Genomic DNA, 23630 nt, shown 5'->3' with positions numbered 1-23630 from the left:
CAGTCTTTGCAAACAATCATTCCTGCTTGAATAAGATTTCTTGGCAAATCCGGTTCTCATGGGAGCTTACAGGTATCAATTTATGACAATTCAATGATGGAAACTGTTGCCAACGGACTTATATTCCGCATCCGTGATATTTGATATCCATGTCAACATTGCAAGCAAGCTGTTGGGTTAGTACCCTTCTTCTCTCGGCAGTACAGTCGCAACCTCGAGTAGAGACATGTCTTGAAACTGGAACTGGGGAAAAACTTTGCGGCAACGGAATATGACGCTCTGGACCTTTATTTTTATCTTCTATAGAACTATCAAGTTTCATACCCAACAATCAAATCGCTCTTCCAAACTCCGATGTTGGCACAAGCGCCAGGCCCCTGAATAGGACTGGCACTTCCACCGACAATGCTCCTTTATCCAGATGTTATTTTTGGTTCAAGTTTAACTTTTACTTTTGACCAGTTGCCGCCATTTCACCTTGGCGTAAATGAAAAGACTTGAAGCCGATCCTGTAAACCCCCTTGCGAGGTCCAATCTTATATCGCCGTAGAATCATACAAGATTTCGGGAGCCTATGACGAGGGCGTGTGGCTCTTTCTTTGGCGGACAAATCCTGGCAAGGACACCCTATTGCTCTTGGTTTCAGACATGGAGTGTTGCGATGAAGTCTGTGCTTGTCGGTCTGGCTTACAGCAACAGCCCATGGCAGCATGCAGGAGGAACGCTAGATCGGTAAAGATGGCAGCAATCCATATAAAGGCAAACATCTTGTAACCAATGTTTGCCCTGATGTTGAGTTGATCCTGTGCGGTAAGGGCGACTTTTGCCGCAATACTGATAACCGTCGCAATGACCGCAGCAAGAGTAACAAGGACTCCTGCGATGGCGGAGAGAAGTGAGAGAGGCAGACTCCACCAGCGAGTGCGGATAACAAGCAAGCTCAGGGGAATGAGGACAAAGTTGACGACGATGCCGGCCATAAAGCAACCATACATAATCCTAGAACCAATCTTGAGGAGGTTGAGGACGGTGACAGCCTCTGCAGGGAGAGCGATCTGGGCTCCCGCAAGCAGTTCGCTGACGAGGATCTCGACGGGGTTGAACCAGTACCACTGCTTAGGGTTGGAACAGTATGTGACACCTCTGAATGACTCAATTAGCGACAATATGCGATATATGGAACAGAGAAACGTACTCATCATTATAACCCTCGCAAAAATTCCATAGTCCAACCTGGTAGAAATCGTGAAGGCCTAGACTTCGGGCGACGGAGTTGAGGAGTTTTGAGTTTTCGACCGAGATGGGAATGACTTGCGACACATCGAGCTGGAAGAAGTAGATGTCGTTTAGCGTTGAGTTGATGTGTGTGTTTCCGATAATGACAAGAATGAGGAACGGAATCGTAAGGAAGTAGAAGAGACTGGCAGTGAAGGCCGTGTTGCGACGGTGGACGTTAACCATGATTAAAGCCGAGAGTATATATCGAGGCGGATCAGAGGCGATTTGGGTCGGTTAAATTGTCCGTCGACGGGTTGATGAGGTGGACGAAGAGCCACTCGGAGGCTCGTTCGTTTTCGGTGATAGCTTCAGCTTTGCGCGCCGTTTATTGAAGGCCGAATACGAAAGGAAGAGAACTAATGGAAATCAAGTGACAAAGCCAAACAAAGAAGACGAGCGTAAACCAAGGATTACTGCAGATGATGCAACTGAGGAGTGATCAATATAATGAATCCATCGATCAATCAATACAGACAAAAAGAGAAACAGATACAATAGGCGAAACCAAAAAGTTTCAGTCTCTCAAGCAAGACAAGACTGAAGTGAAGTGAAGCGAAGCAAGAAAACGAGTGACAAAGTACATATGAGAAGTGTGTTATTGCGTTGCGTGTTCTGGGTGGGCCAGCCTAAAAGATCATCGACGCCAACAGCACAAGCACATCGTCATGATAAAAGGGAACATCCCAATTCCAAGGATCGAGCTTTCCTTTTCCCAAGCCACCAGCAAAGTCGCGAGGCAGGCACAAGCGAAAAAGGAAAGGGTCGTGGGTCCTTGCCGAAGCCGCTGAGCATGATGAAGCTAACCCAAAAGAAGATTGTATTAGTGGAGAGGCCGTGCGTGTCCCCTGTACCGGACCCCTGGAGAAGGAAGTGTGATACCTGGACCAGCTGGGCTTCAGCGGTAAAAAGGCAAGGCTTATGCTTGCTTGTGGGTAGTTGCTAAGGGGGGCATCTCATGAGCTGAACGAATGGGTTTTCTGGGTTCCCTCCTCTCAGCTGTTGACACTGGCAAGAATAGCCAACCGCCCGCATTCTGATACTGTTGTTGGGCCATCGAACAAGGGATTGTATTTTTACTACAAGTCTCAAAAATACCTACCGACCCAAGAAAAACCCCAAGACATGCGCGGCTAAGAAAGTGGCTAGCAAAATCTAGATATCTCATCCAAAACATTCAATGCCACCGCCACGCCATACCATATCTGCAGAATCAACTATTGGCGCTTGACTCTTGGCTTCTTGTCATGTCGTATTCCAAGTTCATATTTCACGATCCGTCCAATCAATCCCCCTTACAGCCCCAAAGCCCAGAGAGTACCGAGCTTCAGGTTGCTACAGACTAAAGGGTCAAGATAAAATAAAAAATGGATGCCGTTAGTACCGGACTGGGTCTTGGCTGCAGCCCAATACATGATGACGCGTTTCAACACCACAAAGCAACGAAACATGAGAGGATCAACAAGCGCTTCACTTCTCTTTTCGTCCAGTTCCTGAGTAAGTTGGTCGTTGCAGTTGCTTATTCTAGACTTTGTTAGCGCTGTCAGGAATCACAAATGTCAATGACTTTTGTATCTATTTGCGGCTCAACACGACCCAGCCAATTGTTTCGGACAATTCTTGCCGTTATTACCGCTTTGACAAAGCCTATTCCTTAGCAACAGCCATTAACGATAGACACATGTCATTATGTCATGGCGGGTGAGGCCGCATCATCAAATGCAGAGCTAACAAGCAAGCCAAGTTTTTTTTTAAGTCGGTGTTTCTTTTTATTTCTCGTTGGTTTTTTTTAACATGACCCAGAAACCAAAGAAGCGGTACAGAGTAGATCGCCGTCCACTTAGTACTATCATAACCCCCTTTTTTTTATTCCTTCGACTTGATCCCTTGTGCCGGTCTGTCTCCTCCTCACTTCCTTTATTTTCATTGCCGTAATCTCGTCTGGGGCCGTCAAAATCTTGACTCATAGGCCAAGCCAGGCTGTGCAGAAAGAAGGTTTCCTCGCTTGTATCACGTCTCATTTCATCCCACCGTTCCATCATACGTCTCTACGGTGACTTTGACATTGACGTCTTTTACCTTACCCACTTCCATCTTGTCGATCCGTCGATAGCTGCAAAAGGTGGCTTCTCAACATTGGCCTGGTGTTTCTGCAGCAGGGATCACAGACAGGGCGACCATCCACCGCAGATCGCACTAGATCTTGTATTGCGTTTCACCCATACTCGATTTTAGCTTGTCTTCCAATTACTTTTTCTCCGTCTTTGATCTGATCTGACCTGGTCATCTTCTGGACTTTTCGCTTTCGGTCCCGTACCACTTATACCAAACGAGGGCCTGCTTCAAGAGGTGGAACCTCATCGGTGCCCGGACCCAAGTTGCGAAAGCTTGTTCATAATAAGCGACTCGACTCGACTCCTATCGGTCTGTCAACCCAATACTTTACGTTACCAGAAACTTTGCCTTTTATCAGCTTCCGCGGGATCACATACCCGTCATGAAGCTCTACACCTCAGTCTTTGCCGTTCTGGCATTGACTTCTGGTCACGTAACAGCGCAGACAGTCGATATATCAGCCACTTCAGAGCTCACATTCTTTGAAGGTACACGGACGCAGAGAGTAACCCGCCAAACCGGTCCTCCCACAGGCGCCTATTCCTCGTACGCTTCCAAGATCACACTATCGTTCTCCAGCGATACCGAGTCGGACGAGCTTACAAGCACCCTCACGGGTCTCTTCCCTACCGACTATACAGACAGCACCACTATTACTAGCAACCTGACCGAGACTGCAACTGCAACTGGAACGACAAACGGCACCTCGACCACTGCAACCAAGGCGAAGCCCACAAACACTCAGCCCTGCAACAACTATGTCGAGCTGTGCAAGCGCAAGTACGGCAACATCACCATGGTGGGCTGCCACAACTCGCCCTTCGTGAGACCTGGTAACTCGGGCTCCAACCAGGAGCTTCAGGTTGAGACACAGCTTGACGACGGTGTTCGTTTCCTCCAGGGGCAGATCCAATTCCCCGCCAACTCATCTGTTCCTCACTTTTTTCCTCAACCTGCGATCTCCTCGACGCCGGTCCCATCACCGACTGGCTCACTAGGGTGCGAAAATGGGTCGACAGCCATCCATATGATGTTGTCACCATTCTCCTTGGAAACGGAAACTACTCTCACCCTGACCTTTACGTCCCCTACATCCAGGAGAGCGGTATCCTTAAGTACGTTTACCAAGCTCCATACCTCCCAATGTCCCTGGAAGACTGGCCTACTCTGGAAAGCATGATCGTTCGCGGCAAGCGAGTCATCATGTTTATCGACTACGTGTCAGACCAGAAGAAGTACCCATGGCTTCTAGACGAGTTCACCCAGATGTGGGAGACTCCTTTCGACCCTCTGAACCGCGAGTTCCCCTGCACTGTGCAGCGACCTCCGAACCTGAGCGACAAGTCGGCCAAAAACCGCCTGTACCTCATGAACCACAACCTCAACGCCGAATTCAATGTGTTTGGTGCTGAGATCTTGGTCCCAGCTGTTGCGCTGCTCAATGAGACTAATAGCGATAAGGGCTACGGCAGCTTGGGTCTTGCGGCTAACAACTGCCGCTCCGACTGGGGTCGGGCTCCCAATATTCTCAACGTGGATTACTACAACTACGGTAACTTCCCAGGCTCTGTCTTTGAAGTTGCCGCGCAGATGAACAATGTCACATACGATCGCAAATGCTGTGGTTTGGTTGCAAGCTTGGCTCCCCGAGCGTATCAGGCTGCGTCCATGACAGCTCTTTTCACTGTATTGATATCAGCATACCTCCTGTTTTAGACATGTGCCCCGTACGGGTACGCAGCAGCAATTGCTACTTGCATGGTTCACAAACAAAACGAGCGAATTGATTTTTTTAAGTTTGAGGCATAGACTGGAAGGGTTCACACAATCCAATGCATTAGATGGATAGATTGAGCATTTAGCATAGAAATGTTCACGCTGGCAATTGAACATGGTGTTGTTGTTTATGGATTGAATCATGCGTTAGTTTTGCATATAGATACATAATATTATATCAATGCTGTCTTTCCCGTCAATGATTTATTGTTTTGTATGCGAATGTGAGTCTACTCAGATTTTTTGGTGGAAGGATTGCTGTGCCGTACATGATAAAGTGGCGATCGATTTTCGTCTCGGGGTCTGTAATAATATCATACGTTTGGTTCAAACCCAAATCCCATCAGCAACATACTCGTAAATCAACCAAACCCATCGTTAACTATGCTTGTCCCGGAAGATTGGGGGCTATCATAACTTGAATCCTGCATATCATGATGCAAGAATCTGCAGGAGCCTGCAGGGTAGTCATGGTACCAGGGAACACAAAAGTTCACAGACACAAACATGCACGTTACCATGAATAAAGCGACATCTCCAGTATTGGTCAATCAGGTTTGTAAGCTATGAAGTATCACTGACGGTGGAGTATTTTGATGGAGTCAACCATGTTGTGTCGTTTTACCAGCGAAACTGTTTCCATGGAAGCATGTTGATGCGCAGTCTCGCATCGCACTCGAACCTGTCACAACGTTTGATCGACAGGGCACAGGATCGAACATTTAATTGGTCTGGCGTACATGGTCCAAGTTTAGTACATGTGCCTGTATTGATAAGCTGTATCTAAATTCGGAAACACAAAAAAGTGTAAGATCCATTTGTGAACCAGCAGTCACCAGTACAGAGTACTGTATGCATGCACTTTGAAATCCTACCATTCTCAGCTCTTGGCAGGGAAAAAGGTTGAACAAATCCAGGGCAGGCCTCATCCGGATGTGAGTGTGGTTGCGTGCCGTTCCAGTCAACCACAGTAGTGGGAGTGTTTGGTTCCCATGGGGTACGATACTGTAGGGTTGCACTGCAGTAATAACCTATCTCTGCAGGATACACTGCACATGACCGTGGAAGGCACCGTGCCCTTTCGCCTTTTCCCGTAGTCTTCAGTAAGGATACAATAGAAAAAAAATGAGCTCTGGGTTTTTGTTGAGAAGGACAGACCTCTTGTGGAGTTCTCCGGTGGTTAAGAATATGGCGTTCCTCTAGACTCTGCGAGGCTTGAAGCTGAAGCCCCGGTGCTCCTTGCATGTCTAGCATACAGTGTCCACACCAAATAGTTGACAAGACTATTTAGGTAGAGTGAGTCAAGGAGGCCGCCTGTTAAGGCTGATTGGATGGGTGTCCTGGAAGGCTCTCGCATACAAATTAGACCGCAGCTGCAGCTGGGTTAAAGAAAGACAACCATTGTCGCAGTGGTATCTCAAAGAAGGTAGCCGCTAGACTTTTGAGGCGCTTAAAGTGGGAGCTTAAAGATCTTTGTATGACGGGGTATTTGTTTACCAGATTGCATGAGAGTGTGAATCCTGTATTGAGACGCGTGAAGACGGCAGTTGAACAGAGTCTAAACCTGCAATACATGGGGAAGACCCCAGTTTCCCAAGAACAGACCAGGCCTCCAGCCCTATGAAGATACGTTAATGATCCGCCATCGGGTTAGTCTATACATTTGACCCCTCTGAGGCTTGGAGCCTAGCGAGCGTTAGCTCATGCTTACCTGCCATGGTAGGTTGTTAACGGAGGCATTCGCTGTCGTTCATGGCTGAACGGCTGAAGCTTTCCATCCCATTTCTCTCAAGGGTCATCTGGTTTCTTGCATTCCTTCTCTTCTCTTCTCTTCATCTTGTCTGTCTGTCTGCCTTGCGTCTCTTTTTATCACTCGCTTGCATCGATATATCGCTCTTTTATTTTCGCTCGATAACCGAAATCCTTCTCAATCCTTCGATTGACTGTCCCCCCAGTCCAGGACACTCTCAGTCGCCTCGGCCCGTCTTCAGCGTACCTAAATTCATGGTGCCCCAGGCGCCCACTACTACTACCACCACTACCGGACAGCACCTACCTCTTATGAGCAATCCACCTCGGCAACGTTGAAACAGTTATCTTGCGTTGGTCCAGAGCTCATTCTACCTTGAATAATACCATATCATTGCTTGACAATGTCAAGAGTTGCGCAACAACATGGCATATCGAGATGACCGGGCTGAAGAGCCCTTCCACCCTTATGAGCCATATCATCCCTCTGGCTCTGTTGCTGTATCGCAATCGCAAAGACCCGCGACGAGCCAGGCGCCTTTGAGCCATCGCGTCTCTGCAATGTCACTTTATCCCGACGACAATCCCTACGATCCTGCGATACACCCTCCACTTCACGGTCGCGAATCCATGGTCTCGCTCGCCTCTCATGCCGGTCACCAAAGCCCACCCCAAAACGAATATGACGGACACTCATATGCCCCTGGTTCTGGATGGTCTGGGTCGTTTGGCTACAATGGCGCTGGAGGATCTTACGCGCCTGTATCGGCAGCTGGACCACCACCTTCCCGGTTCCCATCCAGGGCCAAGCGCATGTCTGCATATGGTTCCTCACTTGGACGAACAATTCCCGAAGAAGGCGACAATGAAGAAGCATATGACCTGTCATTGCTCGGGGGTGCAGCTTCATTGGGTTACTCTAGTAGCTACAACCGTATAAAAGAGGACGAGGACGAGGACGAGGATGTTTCTCCCGGGTTTGATGTGACTGCGGCGCTGGGGCCAATGACCTCACACGATGAGGATTTTGTCAAGAAACTACAGGCACAGGAGGCCAATGGAATGTTGACAGGAGGATTGGGTCAGGGCTTCCATGCGGATGTTAAAATGAGGGACGAAGAGCTTCTGTCGACAACACCCGTAAGTGTCCAGCGCAGTCTATCGCGATCCTTTTCTCGGCGCAACCAGCCCTCGCGCATGGGCCGAGCCGAGACAATTCGACAGAGGGGCCAGGATGAAGCCAATCGAAAAGGAGAGGTGATTGAAGTGATATTGGACGAGACTCCAGGCGCGGATTTGAGCAGTATCGAGGGACTTAGCACCGTCGCATCCAATGATTTCCGCCGATCGACTTTTCCAGTTAAGGAGGGCAAGACGGAGATATTTTACCCTCAGCCGAATTGGAAACCGCCTACAATGCGATGGCCGTACTTGACGCTGCTGATCATCATATCCGTTGTTCTGGCTATTGTACAAGAATATTTGTTTCGAACCTTCCACGACAAACCTATTATCTCATTCACGGAGCCTAAAGACATAGACACATTTGTTTACTTTGCAGTCAAGTTTCTGCCAACGGTTGTTGCGGTCATCTTTGGTGTTTTCTGGCAGTTTACCGACTTTGAAGTCCGACGCTTGGAGGCCTTCTATCAACTATCCAAGCAACAAGGTGCATTGGCTTCAAAGTCCATCAACGCCGACTATGTCACGAGCTTCAGTTTCTTGCGGCCTTTCCGCGCAATCAAGCTGGGCCACTATGCGGTGGCTTTGTCTTCGTTTGCTTCGATCATGGCCGTCTCGCTCGTGCCTACGTGTGCAGCTGCATCTATTATTTTGACACCGAGTCGCAAGGATCGCATGGCCAGTCCCGATGACGAGAAGAAAATATTGGTGGCAGCGATGTGGTCCCGACTTTTGACTGTCGTTCTATCCTTTTGCGCGCTCTTGGGCTGTGGTCTCCTTTACGTGCTGCAAACCCGACGGTCTGGTCTGCTTGCTGATGTGAGAGGTATCGCTGGCCTCGCAAGCATGGCTGTTGTAAGCCACGTTTTGATGGATTTCAAAGACATGGATACAGCCAAACATAAGGATATCCACCAGAAGTTGAAGCGTCGGCGATATATGTTGAGAAACTCCTCTCTCGCACCCTATGAGGGCACAAGTGCGAAACTCGAAACAGATAGAGAGCAAGATGATGCAGCTCATCTCTCAGAGCACCCGCATCCCCTGATGTTGCGGCCGATGGGATGCATCCCTTTCATAATCGGGTTGCTTCTTTTCGCAGGCTTGATCCCGACCTTCCTGTTTACACCCGCCCAAGTCATTACAGATAAGGCTGCTTGGGTTGTTACGGCGTTAGCTGTCATTCTCAAGCTGTGTTGGGGAGCCATGGAGACATCGGTGCGCATGATGGAGCCTTACTATATCCTTTCCAAGCGACATGCGCATTCCAAGACCCTTACCCTTGATTACACAGCGTTGCCGTTTCTGTATATGCCTTTACGGGCGCTCTTGAACGGGCACTTTCTGGTGTTCTTGGTCGGGTTCGGCTCTGTCATGGCCGAGTTCCTTACGATTCTTGTGACCAGTCTTGCCACAGTAGACGGACAAGATTTTATCGTGGGATATGGCCTCCATCTGGGCAAGGGGAAATGGAAAGGTGATGACGATGACGACAATAAGAAGTTTAATTCTGGACAAGAGACGGTGCGCTCATTCTACATTACGCTTGGCGCCACGCTGTTCATACTGTTATACATGTTTGTCGTTGCAAACATGGTTTTCTTTCGACGGCGGCACCCATTTCTGCCGCGACAGCCCAACACGATTGCGTCGATTCTGGCATTCATCCACCAGAGCAAGATGTTGTATAACTTCGTCGGCACCGCCAAGCTCAGCAACACAGATATGGCGAAGAAGTTGGATGATGGCAAGACGTACGGATTAGGTTGGTTTACAGGAAGAGATGGACAGACACATTGCGGAGTGGATCAAGAGGAATTGACGAGTTCATACAAGCACGGTGTTGATTACACGACGATGAACAACCCGTGGAACGCGCAATGGGACGTGCTGTAGTTAGTTAAGGCGTTGCGCAATACAACGGTCGGCACTTGTATGTTTTTTTTAATGATTATGGGTAACAGATCTGCGCATGACGATCTATAGGCCGATTTTGACATCAGACAGCATTCGGATGGGTTTAGGATTGGCGTTTAGTAAATTAGATGTCTGGCATTGACAAGGAAATTTTATGCTTTAGCTTTAGGTGTGATGCTTCTGGAATTTCTTTGGTATTATAGTGAGAGGCACGATTTTGAAACGCGAGTGAGGGCCGAGACAAGGGAGTTGGTCTCTTGTGAGGCATGCGACGAGCGAAACATGAAATGAGACTCGGAAGATGATGAACCGGAATGGTAACGACTTCAACTATTCGCTTGCTCTTATCTCTGACACGTGCTGAGCAACAAAAGCCATGAGTGTGGATGCAGAAGGGACCCGTCGATCATACTCAGTTAAGTTTCTACTTGGTGGGTTTCGAGTTGACGCGTCCATACTCCGCTCGATGGTATTCGACGCTTATGTTTGAGATGTGTATCAATTGTCCAGTCACAATGCCTCTTTACATTTTCCTCTAGTGGACTATATCCGCCTTTTTCACCGGTAGAGGTGAGATCAGCCCCCCCTTGACGAGCTTTAATCTCTCTGTGTGCGTGTGTCCGTACGCGCTTACGGTGCAAAGTGTAGTGCTATTGGCTGTCGGGATATGTGCCCCTGAATATCGAGGCTGTGAGGGGTCGAGGATGTTGGAGATCAGGAATGTCAAGAGATCGAGTGAGATGCCCAATGAGAGGGGGAGGAGGAGAAAAAGGACGCAGATTGTTTGTGAAACTTCCTACGACGGTTAGTTAAGAGTTGGTCGATGTGTAGCGGTGACGGTTGGAGTTGAAACTCAATTGTTGTTTTGGAGCCAGAAATAGAACGGGAGTCGCGGCAGCTTAACTTTTTTTGAGGTATATTCCGCCCGACATCAAGCGATAGTTGCAGTATAATATTCGTCGAAGTGAACTACGGTAATGAAGAACAATTCCATTCTCTCTATCATTCCGGACCAGGGATGTTGGACCGCTGCAAGTAAGCCTGGGTACTCCATAGTAGCGGAGTGTGAAGTGGACGAAGACAAGAACGCGAGCCTTGGCATCATCATGGAGATTAGATCTCTCAAAGTCTATCGATAACTCAAAATGCTGGACTTGATTGATTCATCAAACCAATTTGAGCGTTGCTAAGACAGCCTCGAGCTTGGTAGTGAGTGCGTGATTCATGCAAAACCAAACAAACCAAACACAACAACACTCTCTGTTTCAGAGTGTCTCTTGATAACATTCCCCATTGTGTTATAGTGAGCACATTACTAGATTCATGCAAGTTTTTTCTCTGTTGTCGAACCTAGCGGACATGCCGAGAGTAGCACAGCCAGCGAGTAGACTTCGTATTGCTTTGCCTTGAGATACCAAGAACGTCCAAGAAATTGACCAAGAATAACCAAGACACGAGGTGACCGTACTTTGGCAACACAGCCTCTTTTCCTTGCCTATCGCAATTCGTTCCAATATGTTGTTTCCAGTTCCAGAACATCCATCGTCGTCTCGTCTTTTGGTGGCCTGACCTTATTAGTAGCAGTCTAATAAACTCGACAGACCTGAAATGGATGGACCTGAGCAAGGGCCACCCCTTTTGGATTCGGACTTCGGCAGCGTTACAGAGTCAGCAGCCAAATAAAGTCAGAGAGCCCAATTGTGATAACTAGAGGGGGGGCAGAGAAGGGGGCAGTGCAAGCAAGCTTCGAGTAATTAAATTAAACAAGTCGCGACCTGTGACGTGACAATGCGAGATGGCGACGGGACGTAACATCCGGAGAGTATGTATCGTGATGCACAACACTTGTTCGTCTCTTGTTGTAATAGAGTTTGTTATTTGTTTCCCTCGGTGTTGTTGCTACAGCCAAAGTACTGTTGCCCAGGTCTTGGCTTTTGGCCGGCTTTGTTGGCACCAGGATACAGATGGTGTATGGACCAACCACGCGACCTCTTTATTGAGTCGTTGACATAGAGTCTGGCAACACTACTGCAGGTCAAACCACCAAAAACCGGGAATGTTGCTGTTTCCCACAACCAAAATCGTCTGTTTGTGCCTCAAATCAATGTATGAATGATGCCTTGAAAAACCCCAACCTTCCTTGTTTTTGTATGCTCTGCAAACCTGCCAGCCTCTTGTTGATCTGCATCGGCACTCCAGAACTGTAGTACAAGCTTGTGCCAAGATCTGCGGTAACAATGGGACTCTTGCAACATAAAATCGTAATCCTCGGAATTCGACTCATTCGTTGATGTGTTGTGGTCCTTGTGGACAGCCCGAAAGATCCTTTCCCATGTCCATCCATCATCCTTCGTACTCCTTAGCGACGCTGTATGTAATATCTATACTCGGAAGGGTCGCAAAATTAGGACATCGTCCTCCAGGGGCCGTCGCCGCTGAGGTGCCCACAAAGTACATGCTGTTAGAGTCGATACGAGATCGTCACCCCATGTCTGGCCAAGCATCCGTGTCATTGACTTGCCTTTAGCCCAGAACTTGGCTTGCATTCCAGGTACCTGCACAGCCTCCAGGTTTTAATCTAGGGAAGCACAGGCTACCCACGGTACATCCATGGTATACGAAATAGCGAATTGTCGCAGACGACAAAGCTCCATCACCACCGTATTCCTGCTGACTGTGCCTCGCCTTGCCTTGAAATGTACGAACAGTTGTGTGGTTGCAGCGTTCTGTAACTCATTAGAGAAAAATAGAAGACATCGTTTGTCTCTAAATCAGAAAGAAATGTCTTGAATGACAAGAAACAAAGCACGCTCGCATAATTCATGACTCCCCTATCCATTCACACGCAAGCCCCCCAAGACCAAACTAAACCTATTATTGTCACTCCAGTCCCCGCTTCACCGCGTTCGCACCCGTGAGAGTGACCACCCACCCCCTTGTTTCCCTTCAAGTTCAGTGAGTGGACAGCGACAAACCCACCGTAGACTTGGGCTGGGCTGGGCTGGTACCGAACCGCGCGTGCATTGGATCAATTTACTACCTGCCCAGGTACTTGCCGTTACTATGGCCTCCCCACCATTTCAGGTTGTACCTCGTTCCTCCAATGCGACCAGGTTCAGGTTCCCCATCCCTCCCTTTGGCTCCTTCCCTTGCCTTCCCTTCTAGCCTTCCCCTACCTTGGACTTCTTTCCACTCCTTCCCTCCCTTAGTCTGCTGCCGCAGGTCTTCCTTTTCCCTCCCGACTCTCCCCCACACAACAAACCCATTTCATTCATCATCCGCGACAACGGCAGAAGCCAAACTCATTTGACGACGACGAGACGACCAAAGCTGCTCATACCAGCCACGCCTCGTCGCTGAGACGATTCTCGCCTCGACCTTTCGCTATTCAACATTTTTAACTTCTTTCTTCGCTTTATTCCGTTCGTAATTCGCCAATTTCCGTGGCCTCACTCGCTTGCCATCAATCCCAAAGTCTATTCAAAGAATAACCTCACGCACTCTAAAAGCCAACAGCTACCGCTTTCGCCGATTGCTAATTCATTAACCGCCCTCGAATTCGTATAATTTCGATCGTTTAAAGAACTGGCTAGTTCGCACAAGCATCAACAACCACCTTCCGACCGAACGTTCCGACTCGATCGCTGGCCATCATAATCGCAACTCCTGGAAATACTGGTCACGATGTGGTCTTGTATCATGAAGCCATTGGCGGTCATCGCCTCGGTGGCTGCCCTGGCCTCGCCTGTCTCGGGTGAGAAGATTCTCTACTCCAACTCCCTCAACAGTTGCCAAAAGGACAACGGATTCAAAGCCACACTCTTCAACGTCGCTTTGACACCAAACAACGGTTCCGCCTACGTCAAGGCTGTAGCAACATCGTCTATTCAAGGCAAGGTCAAATTCGACATCCGACTCTCGGCTTATGGATACCAGTTCCTCCAACAGACGGTTGACCCCTGCTCAATTAACCTCGCTGGTCTATGTCCTATGGTTTCTGGAAAGATTCCCTTCAAATTTAACCTGCCTGTGGGCAAAGAGAACCTTGCTCAGGTACCTGGAATTGCCTACAACATTCCCGATCTCGATGCTACTGTTCGTGTTTACGTCAACATGTCGGATACCGGCGAGAGTGTAGCGTGTGTCGAGGCCTCTTTCTCCAACGGAAAGACGGTCGATCTCAAGGGTGTCAAGTGGGCTACTGCAATCATCGCTGGTCTTGGTCTGATCTCTTCTGCCATCGTTTCCGGCGTTGGTCATGCCAACACAGCTGCTCACGTTGCCTCTAACTCGCTCTCCCTGTTTGGTTACTTTCAGGCTCAAGCTATTCTCGGACTTACCAGCGTCGGACTTCCCCCAATTGTCGCGTCGTGGACACAGGACTTCCAGTGGTCTATGGGTATTATTCGCGTTGGCTTCATGCAGGACATTTTTACCTGGTACCAGCGAGCAACTGGTGGTACACCCGAGTCAATTCTTTACAACGTCCGCCAGGTCTCAGTGCAAGTACAGAAGCGAAGCTTGGATCTTGCCTCCACCAGCATCGATCTTTTCAAGCGCAGTGCTGCAATGATGCCTCGAGGTATTACTGAGCCTATCGGAAATGCCGCAGGCGCTCTTTCCAAGCGTGCCAACATCCAGACTGCAGACGGAACTTATATTGTGTACGGTATTCAGCGAGTTGCCTTCAAGTCCAGGATCGAATCCACCAACTTGTTCATGACAGGCCTGACTTTCTTCTGTATTTTCGTGGTTATCACCTGCCTGGCAATTGCCGCATTCAAGGGCATCACCGAGCTCTGTGCTCGTCAGAGATGGATGGCCCAGGACAAGTTCCTCGAGTTCCGCAACGGTTGGCTCACCGTTCTTAAGGGTATTCTCTTCCGTTTGACCCTGATCGGTTTCCCTCAGATGGCCATTCTTTGCTTGTGGGAGTTTACTCAGCAGGATTCACCCGCCGAGGTCGTGCTCGCCGTTTTCTTCCTTCTGGGAATGGCGTTCACTCTCGGCTGGGGCGCCAGCAAGGTCATCCGCATCGCTCGCCGCTCTGTTGCCATGCACCGAAACCCTGCTTACATTCTGTTCTCTGATCCTCAAGCTCTCAACAAGTGGGGTTTCCTCTATGTTCAGTTCCGAGCCTCTGCCTACTACTTCATCGTCCCTGTCCTCATCTACACTTTGGTCAAGGCCATGTTTGTGGGTTTGGCTCAGAAGAGCGACATCACCCAGGCTGTCGGCTTCATCATTATCGAAGTCGGTTTCTTGATCGCTTCTTCTGTTCTCCGACCTTGGATGGACAAGCCCACCAACTCATTCAACATCGCCATTGCTGCCATCAACTTCATCAACGCTATTTTCCTTCTTATCTTCTCTAATGTCTTTGGCCTACCTAAGATCGTTGTTGGTGTTGTTGGTGTGGTTCTGTTCGTTTTGAACGCTTCATTTGCTCTTATCCTGCTTCTTATGCTTATCGTCTCGACTGCCTTGGTGTTCTTCCGCAAGAACCCCGATGCTCGATACCAATTCATGGCCGACGACCGTGCTTCGTTCATGAAGTCGCAAACACAGGTCAACGCCACCACTGAGCTCGATGCTCTAGCGGCTACTGCTCGAGGCGATAAGTCTGGCTACAACAAGCACCTTGACTTGGACGAAGAGGACTCAGTTTCATCCGAGAGCTTGGCGAGACGAGCTGAGCCTAACAACCAGTCTCAAGCATCGTTCCAAAGGGGCGACGCACCTCCTCGCTCTCCTGTGAACCCAGCCATGCCACTCTTCCCGGCTGATGGGCGACCATCAAGCCCCTTCCGTACTGCGTCACCAAACCCTTACCAGCAGTCAAACTCAAACCTGTCTCAACAAAGGTCGGCAGACAACAATAGCCCTGGCGGTTACAGGTCACAAAACAATGCCAGGTAAGTTCTTGCAAATTATTTCGCTATTTGGCTCTGACTAACTCTTTTCTAGTCCTTGGCAGCGCGGTGCTGGTTACGAGCACTAATTGATTTAACTAAAGAGGAACCTATTTACCTTTTTTATTTCATGAGAGCTTCAACTAGACTATTCTCAAGGGGGTAGACTTTGCGTTTCACGCGGCTTGGTCTATGCGAGGCTGGCCCAGCAGACAAAGCCTTCAGGATTTCTGCTGTGGATGACGCGAGGGAGCTCCGGGCTCGCAGCCAGTAATTTACATTACCCACGCTAAGATCGTGTTTTCTTCCTTTGTTTGTTTTCCCTTTTTTCTTGGATGGTTCTTTTGTCGGGAGCATGACGATGGCGTCTGCAACGAGACTTGGCGTTGGCGATTGTCGAAACCCTAGTACTCTTACGAGTGTTTGCTTTGTATATATAAACAGTATCGGGAAGGGATGAGGAATGTGCTTTTTTTTTACTGAGCTGAGGTAACTTAGCGATCAGTTTATATCCGATATCCGGGAATCATGCTGCGACTTATCCAGTCGTGGTAATGGGACATTTGTCTCTCACCGTTGTTACACAAATAAAAAACAAGATTACAATAACTTCATGCATACTACATCCGTTGCTGGGCACATTTCCTGAATGATATTTATTATTTATATCTATTGACCTGGAAGATAGTTTGAGAAACTGTGTGTAACTTTATTTATTGTATCTATGGAAGAGGTCTTATAAGCGACTGTGATCTCCAAGGTCGACCATGGAGAGAGTAATTCACTTTTGATGCCTGAATCTACCTACTTGGCTGCGTTGCCAAACCAGCCTTTGCAGCAATTAGATACCTGCCACCCATTCCTATCGACACCCTTTGACACCCTCTTTACAACAACCAGCATGTTGAGAGGGGAAACACCGGATACCCAGCCTCCACTCCCATCCTTCCTTTACAGATACAACGATTACTCCATGATTCGGGAAACTGACAAGGCTTTGCGTTTTGAAACGAGAGGCTTTGAGATATAGAGATGAAGAAAAATGAAAAATCAAGACCGTGTCATAGGTCTTGTGGTATGACTAGGTAATGATACAGCAAGAATGGTATATAGGGAATAGACAGAAATGGAGAGACGAAATTCGAAAAAAGTTAAGAGAGTAGGGATGTCTCTGGGCAGTTTGCCACAGTAGTCGAAAGATCGGAAATGATCTGAATAAAGGGAATAAATAGGTTGGGGGAAGGGTCGTGTGTGAAAGGAGAGGATAAAGAGGATTCTCTCAGGTGTTAGCGCACAAAAGGCTCCAAGAAATAGGGTGAAATAAATTGAAGAGAGTGAAAAGAAGATTATTTTGAAAACGCCGTCGTCGTCTTGTGACAATGGGAATTTGATAGGGAAAGAAAATGAAGTCTGTCGTCCTATTGGTAATGTCGTTTGTTGTCGTGATGTGGTGTGGTAGAGTGTAGCGAGTGAGTGCCCCCTTTCAACGCCGTCTCTTCCTAGTTCAGTTGGAGATTGTCTCACTTCACCACCACCACCTGAACCTTTGCGCCTGCCACTTTGGAGCGTTCCACGTGCCACTCCATTGTGTGACGCTGCACATTTAATCCCCCTCATCCGAACTTCATCTTGCATTATTGAATGTTTTCAAATGAAATGCAAAATCGCAGACAGGAAAACTCTGGCGGGAAGTCCCGGCAGCCACATACGTGTTCTCATGCAGGAACCAGGAACCAGGAACCAAAAAAACGATTGAGGTTGGATTTTGAGGGGTTAAAAGGCGAAACCCTGTTCCATCAGCTTGTCGACGTCGCCTCCTGCTGCTTGAACTGCTTTCATGGCTGCTTCGCTCAATCGTCGCCTTCGTTCCATCGCCTCACGTTCTCGTCGCGCTTTGGTCTTGGAACTGCCGCTCGGCGCAACACCTGTCATGAGGAGACCTCCGTCACTGGGAGTAAAGTTGACGAACCCTATATCTCCCACGCTGCCGCCGCTGGAATCCCGTGATCGGCGTTGTTTGCGCATGGCAGTGGGAGTACCTGGAACCATGCCTCGACCTGAGGCGCTGCGGGCCGATGCAACGGACCCGTTGGAGCTGTGGCGAGAGTGAACCGTGGTAGGCGTTGGCGGAATTGAAGGTTGCCTTGTCTTGCGGATTGGAGAGCACGACAAGTGTCGAGCTCCAGAAGACGGCGCTCGTGGCGGGCGGTGTCGCTCCGTGGTTGGCGGGATGGGCGGAGGCGGAGGAAGGTAAGTTTGAGCGTTGAGTGCAAGGTCATGAGCAGGCGTGGAATCGTTGCGTGGCTGTGGCATGTGAATCATGAGACCCGCTGAGTTGGGATCGTGAACTTGATATTCGTAAGGCAACTCGGCGTGCTGGGCATGCATGGCAAGGTTGAGATTGGCGTTTTTCTGTTGTTGGGGATCAACGACGACATACTCGCCATTCTGATTGAGGAGATTCAAATCCCACCATCCACTTTGATGAGCGTTCTGAGCCATATACTCATGTCCCGGCCATGTTTCGGGTGCCGGGCCCACAACCGGAACGGCATGTTGAGGATGACCAGCAACTGCTTGTTGATGGGGATGCGGGTGAGGGTGAGGATGAGGATGGGTATGTGCCTGTGGGTGATGAGGATGAGGATGGGGGTGTGGGTGTTGTTGATGTGGCCAAACTGCCTGCCCTGCCATCTCGGGCTGGTACATGCCAGGCTCAGTCTTGATTCCTGGAGACTCAGCTGGTGTGTGGATACCGTTGGTTTTGAAGAAACGCATGTTGTTAGGATGCTGCTGAGGGATTTCGTCAAAGGGGTCGTCGCAAAACCCGTGGACAAAGTTGGTGCTATCCGGCCCGCATGTTGTTGGCGACGGGGGAAACACATCATTTCCATTGTACTCGTGATGCTGAAGTCTCAGCGCACGAGGAGGGTTGTCCATGGTCGGAGATCCCGGACGGTCCATGGCGATGGGCTTTCTGGGCTTTCGGAGTTTACTGGCTTTTCGGATCGTTGATGAGAGTGCTTCGACGAATTTGTTGGGTTTCCTAGTCATGGTGTTGGGTGGTGTCGGCGATGACGGTTGCGAAACAGGTACCCGTCTACCAGGAGAAGACTGAAGTGAGATGCCATCAACTCGAGGCAGTTCTGGATCCGACATGGAGACTCGAGGTACCATGGAATGCTTCTCCACCATCAGTCCACTGCTGTCCGCGAGTGCGAGACTACGAGGATCAACATCATGCGATGCGCCAGGTGCGGCTGATGATCCAGGCTGAGAGGGGACTGTCGCGTCGACTTGAGAGCTACAAGAAAACAAGTCAAACTCATCTTCAGTTGTCGAGACGCCCGATGAGGCAGACGCGGTAGACTCGGAAGGGTGGTCAAGCATGAGTCCATCGGCCAAGGTGGGCATGCCCGGATTGTGGCCGTGATGGTCGGCCATGGAGGAAGGGATTTCGCTGTCAAAGTTGATAAACTGGCCAAAGAAGTCGGCTGATCCATCGTTGTTGTGTCCGTCTTCGATTTCCTGCCAATAGAAGCCCGGGTCGCGGTCGACAGCCTCGACCCGATAGGGCAGAGTCCAGGAGGCCATTGGCATATTGCACTGTTGTTCGGCTATACTGGGAGAAGTTGAGTAAGGTGGCAATGGAGGCGTGGTCAGCCAAGCGAGTCACCGTGGGCTTGCTGAGAAGGTCAATGCAGGCGACGAAGATGTCGAAGTGGAAGTGGAAGTTGATGGCATGAATGAAACGAGAGCCAAAAGAATGGCAGCGGAGGGAATGAAATGAAGGAGCCTTGGGCCTTTGAGTGATAGCGAGAAGAGAGGCGATAGGCTGGAGCCAGTCAGAGGCAGCAAAACAAAGTTCAAGACGAGCAACAAGAGACTCGGCCGGTAAGCGAACGAGACCTGGCAAGGCGTGGAGATGGCCAAAGTCAAGTCAATGGAGCAACGGACAAGCCAGTAACGGGCACCAGAGAAACGGGCGAGACACAACGAGGGGGAAAACAAGGACGGTCTGGTCTTTGGACGACTTTACTAACAGCGAATTTAACGGACAAGACGGCAACATGAAGCAAGATTGGCGAGTTGGGAGGTCTGCGAATCCATTCTGGCTCAGCAACGAGACCGTTGCGCTGCACTGCGTGGTGCGTTGCGTTGTCACTTGGGCGAAGCAGTTTTGAGTGCGACAATGGGAGGAATGCACGGCGCTATGAAGGAGCATTCCATCGAGAGTGGTTCTCGTGTCATGAAGCGATGATTGACCCCCCTCCCTTTGTCCATTCTAGATGGGAACAAAAAAGGGACGATCCCTTTGTGCGACAAATGGCGATTAATCACAAGAAATGCTTCTTGTATGTCTATTTGATCAAGATGAAGAATATGACAGTGTTTATTTTTGGCATTTTTGGCATCTTTGGACAAAGAGCTGTACATGTATGAAGCGGCCCTTAGACATTGGACCTGGACCTGACCTGGACCTGAACCTGGACCCCTTTGACTGACATCGGACAGGTGGTGATGCTCTAGATGGCCGAAGCCACTTGGGACTAGAGGTAGAGGTAGAGGCGCTGGGGGCGGGCTAAGGTAGAGTTTACGGGTGTACCTACGTTAGCCCGAGGTGGGTAGTTTTCTTATTGAAGTTTGCACTTTGTATGGAGCGTTTGATTTGATGGGCAGCCGAGAGTATTGGAGCAGAGTTGAGGAGGGGAGGTGAAAGGGCAATGAATGAGTTTTTGAGTTGGGCCCGGCTGGTGATGAGCGAGCGTTTGCCTGAAGATCTCTGTAGAGCTTGCAGTGATTGACAGGAGAGATTGACGAGAGCAAATGATTGACATTGATGACGTCTAAGCGAAGATCTCTGTTGTTGATATTGCATCACTTTGCGCATATCACAGCCGTCGTCTGATTCCATCACAAGATTGATGGGGCTCAAGGTTTTAGGGACGGGAGCTTGCATACAGCGCATGCAACATCCCTGACCTCATTACTCCCATGCCCTATGCCTGCCCTGGATTTTAGGGGCCCTGTACCTTGCAGGCCGGCAGCCAAAATGGTTGCATTGCATTTTTACAGGGGAGGGGAGGAGATCATCCAGATCTGACAGTTCCCGGCCCCTCATTTTTCATCTCCATCTCTCTCTCCACTTGAGAAAGTCATGGCGACAGTAACTGAGATCTCGTATACTCCGATCGACCCGCAACACAATTTTCCATCACTCAGGCAGTTATTTTCCCATGTATTCAATTGTTTTTAATTGAAATCATAAACTCGTCTCACGTCAAGAATGTTCTTTTCTGTTTCTTCACTATTTAAATGTCTTAAACCACAATCATCACCTCATCAACGACCCATAGTAAACAATAATCAAAATCGAATCTCTCCTCTTCTTCACTTTTTGTTGAGTCAAGTCTTTGTATACCGTTCGGACTCACTTTGTCATGAGGCCTCACTAAACTACCTGAATTTGAATTTGACATTCTCGCCGTTATCCACATCGTTTTTTTACTTGTACTTACGTGCCCAGACCATCCTGGCCGATGAACCTTGCTTTTTTGAGTCTGAAGCTTTTCGCTATTTATTTTTCTAAGCCATGACTATTGAGAGGCTTTACTGAAAACTGATAAAATACTCTTATACTAGCCTATTCAACTTCGGGTCGTACGATGTGATATGTACGATTGACTGACGGGATATGTGGATATATGGCGCGACGGCACAAAAGAGGAGGAGCAGTAGAAGGAGCCGTGATTGAGTAAACAGGATTTCGCGTGAAATCAAGGCGCCATTGCCGGGCTTTTTATCTCAAGAATGCTGGACATGATCACTTGATTGATTTGTCAAGTGGATTCACCCGCCCGGCCCGGTTGGTGATGGCTTCACCAGCCGTGTCCCGATAGAGTTTAAGAGTCACCCCAGCAAAGGCCTCACCAGAATCGACCCGTCTACACCCATATTCTCTCCCGTGTTGATACAAAACCTTCATTCTTGTCTTGATAGAGTCAATACTTCTATGCCGTCACCACTTGATATTCACATGATACTTGCTTGGTGTTTTGCGTGACTTTCAGCATATTTGATGTGTTCATTCCATTACCATTCTGGAGATGTCGTCTGGCCTATCAATACCAAACATTGTGTGATACTCTGCTAAAGTACAAGATGATACAAACATCAACACTGACCCTTTTTTTGGTCGCACAACCAATGTAGTGTAATGTGTGGCTATCCCGGCTTCCTGGCCGGGACCCTTGAACCCTGGCCGGGGATTCTCCTGTCGTGACGCGCCTCATGCTAGTTCTGTCTTCCAAGCAATGTCCGAGTTCAAACGCCGTATACATGATCCTTGATAAAACAAAATATGCTCCTTGTCGTGATCCCCATACGCCAAGCTGTGAAACTCCCATAAGTATAAACAAAACAACCAACCAGTCTAAATCTCAAAATGTTGGGGAGAATAAAATAATGAAAAACGCCATAGCCCATCCATGGTTCTGTCCCGAGAGGGCGGATGCTTCGCTTATGAAAATGCTCATAGAATGTTAACGCCGCCGCGTCGTAGACCAGCCCTTCAAAGCGGGTACGATCTCGGCCATGCCGCCAGCGTCTACCAAAAACGCCGGTGACAAATGCAATATCGATGTGCTCTACTGAGCCGTAATCATTGACGATACTTGGGAATCGGAGCGTGACCGTATAGATCCTGTGGTCGATTGAGAATGTTTGCTCTTTTTCTTATCACGTCTTCTCATCCGCGGGGCGCTGTGGATAGTATTGCGGCAGCGAGTTGCAGCATCGATTGATCGCCTGTAACCCAACTCATACCGCTTCTTGACCCCATCTGGTGTGCTAGCCGCTCTCAGCGACGCTACTGATGGGAGCCACGAGAAGTCGTCGTCATTTTCACAGTATCCTTCATCTACCTCAAAGCCACCGAATGCATTGGGTCTGTACATTGACGTAACGATAGTTGCTGGGACTTCTGCAAGCGCAGTGGGATCAACGGCAATAGGCGAGGAGGGATCGAAAGGCAGGTTTATGGATGTCGTGGGTTTCTTTGAGGTGGAGTTGCTTTGTAATGTCCCCATATTGGTGTCATGGTCGGCATCAATATCCATTGACCTCGAGTGGTACTGCGGGAGCATTGAGGAGATGTTGACGACATTGTCGTCAGGTAATGAGATAGGCGAGAGGGCAGATCCCGGACGGGTTGCTGTTGAAAGAGTAGAGTCTTGGTGGTATTGACTTAAAGATGAGTTGCCGAGTCGAGACGCCAGGACATCAATTGATTGGGGTTGGATTTGCGTGGGTGAGGGTGAGCCTGGTGGCGATATTGGTGAATGAGTCGATGTCGCTTTTTCGGACGACATTGTTGTGTGTGTGATCGAAGTGTAAGCTGTGATATCTTGTTGTTGTTGTTGTGTTGCCTCTGCAGGCGTATCTCTCTGGTGACGTGCTGTGTGAGGCTCGCACATTGGCTCGAGCTAGAGGCTGAATCTGACCTGCCCCATCAAGGACAAAGGATATATGGAAGAGAGAGTGTGTTGTGGAAGTTGGCGACTGAATGATTGATTGTTGGAAAATGGAGATGACAAACGATGAATGTTTGTGTAGAAGTGGAAGCAGAGGTAGAAGCAAAGATAGAAACAATCAGGAAAGAGCAGGGGCGAGCAGGCCAGCCTAAGTAATATGAAGGCATCCGCG

The 23630-nt window shown here is 49.0% G+C and overlaps 6 protein-coding genes across 6 annotated transcripts; 3 read left to right on the top strand and 3 right to left on the bottom strand.

Moving 5' to 3' along the window:
• Nucleotides 1–244: 244 nt before the first annotated feature.
• FGSG_10170 (uncharacterized protein) lies at nt 245–1461 on the bottom strand (the record flags this gene model as incomplete). The annotated part of the gene is made up of 2 exons (XM_011320809.1): nt 245–1143; nt 1196–1461. 2 exons carry the CDS (start codon nt 1459–1461, stop codon nt 573–575), a joined length of 837 nt encoding a protein of 278 aa, XP_011319111.1. The 3' UTR covers nt 245–572.
• Nucleotides 1462–3772: 2311 nt separating this feature from the next.
• On the top strand, nt 3773–5106 carry FGSG_10169 (uncharacterized protein; the record flags this gene model as incomplete). Its single annotated transcript, XM_011320808.1, has 1 exon — nt 3773–5106. One exon carries the CDS (start codon nt 3773–3775, stop codon nt 4568–4570), a length of 798 nt encoding a protein of 265 aa, XP_011319110.1. The 3' UTR covers nt 4571–5106.
• Nucleotides 5107–7341: 2235 nt separating this feature from the next.
• Nucleotides 7342–9993, top strand: FGSG_10168 (uncharacterized protein; the record flags this gene model as incomplete). The annotated part of the gene is made up of 1 exon (XM_011320807.1): nt 7342–9993. The coding sequence occupies one exon, from the start codon at nt 7342–7344 to the stop codon at nt 9991–9993; it is 2652 nt and encodes an 883-aa protein (XP_011319109.1).
• Nucleotides 9994–13294: 3301 nt separating this feature from the next.
• FGSG_10167 (uncharacterized protein) lies at nt 13295–16538 on the top strand. Its single transcript, XM_011320806.1, has 2 exons — nt 13295–15929; nt 15982–16538. Exons 1-2 carry the CDS (start codon nt 13699–13701, stop codon nt 16013–16015), a joined length of 2265 nt encoding a protein of 754 aa, XP_011319108.1. The 5' UTR covers nt 13295–13698; the 3' UTR covers nt 16016–16538.
• A 1161-nt stretch (nt 16539–17699) lies between these two features.
• Nucleotides 17700–18428, bottom strand: FGSG_10166 (uncharacterized protein; the record flags this gene model as incomplete). The annotated part of the gene is made up of 1 exon (XM_011320805.1): nt 17700–18428. One exon carries the CDS (start codon nt 18426–18428, stop codon nt 17700–17702), a length of 729 nt encoding a protein of 242 aa, XP_011319107.1.
• A 3822-nt stretch (nt 18429–22250) lies between these two features.
• Nucleotides 22251–23296, bottom strand: FGSG_10165 (uncharacterized protein; the record flags this gene model as incomplete). Its single annotated transcript, XM_011320804.1, has 2 exons — nt 22251–22629; nt 22752–23296. The coding sequence occupies 2 exons, from the start codon at nt 23294–23296 to the stop codon at nt 22251–22253; spliced, it is 924 nt and encodes a 307-aa protein (XP_011319106.1).
• Nucleotides 23297–23630: the final 334 nt, after the last annotated feature.

Source organism: Fusarium graminearum, chromosome 1 (assembly GCF_000240135.3).
Source record: "Fusarium graminearum PH-1 chromosome 1, whole genome shotgun sequence".
Classification (NCBI taxonomy): domain Eukaryota; kingdom Fungi; phylum Ascomycota; class Sordariomycetes; order Hypocreales; family Nectriaceae; genus Fusarium; species Fusarium graminearum.
Note: the sequence above shows the minus strand (reverse complement) of the source record. Positions and strands in the feature narration are given on the sequence as shown.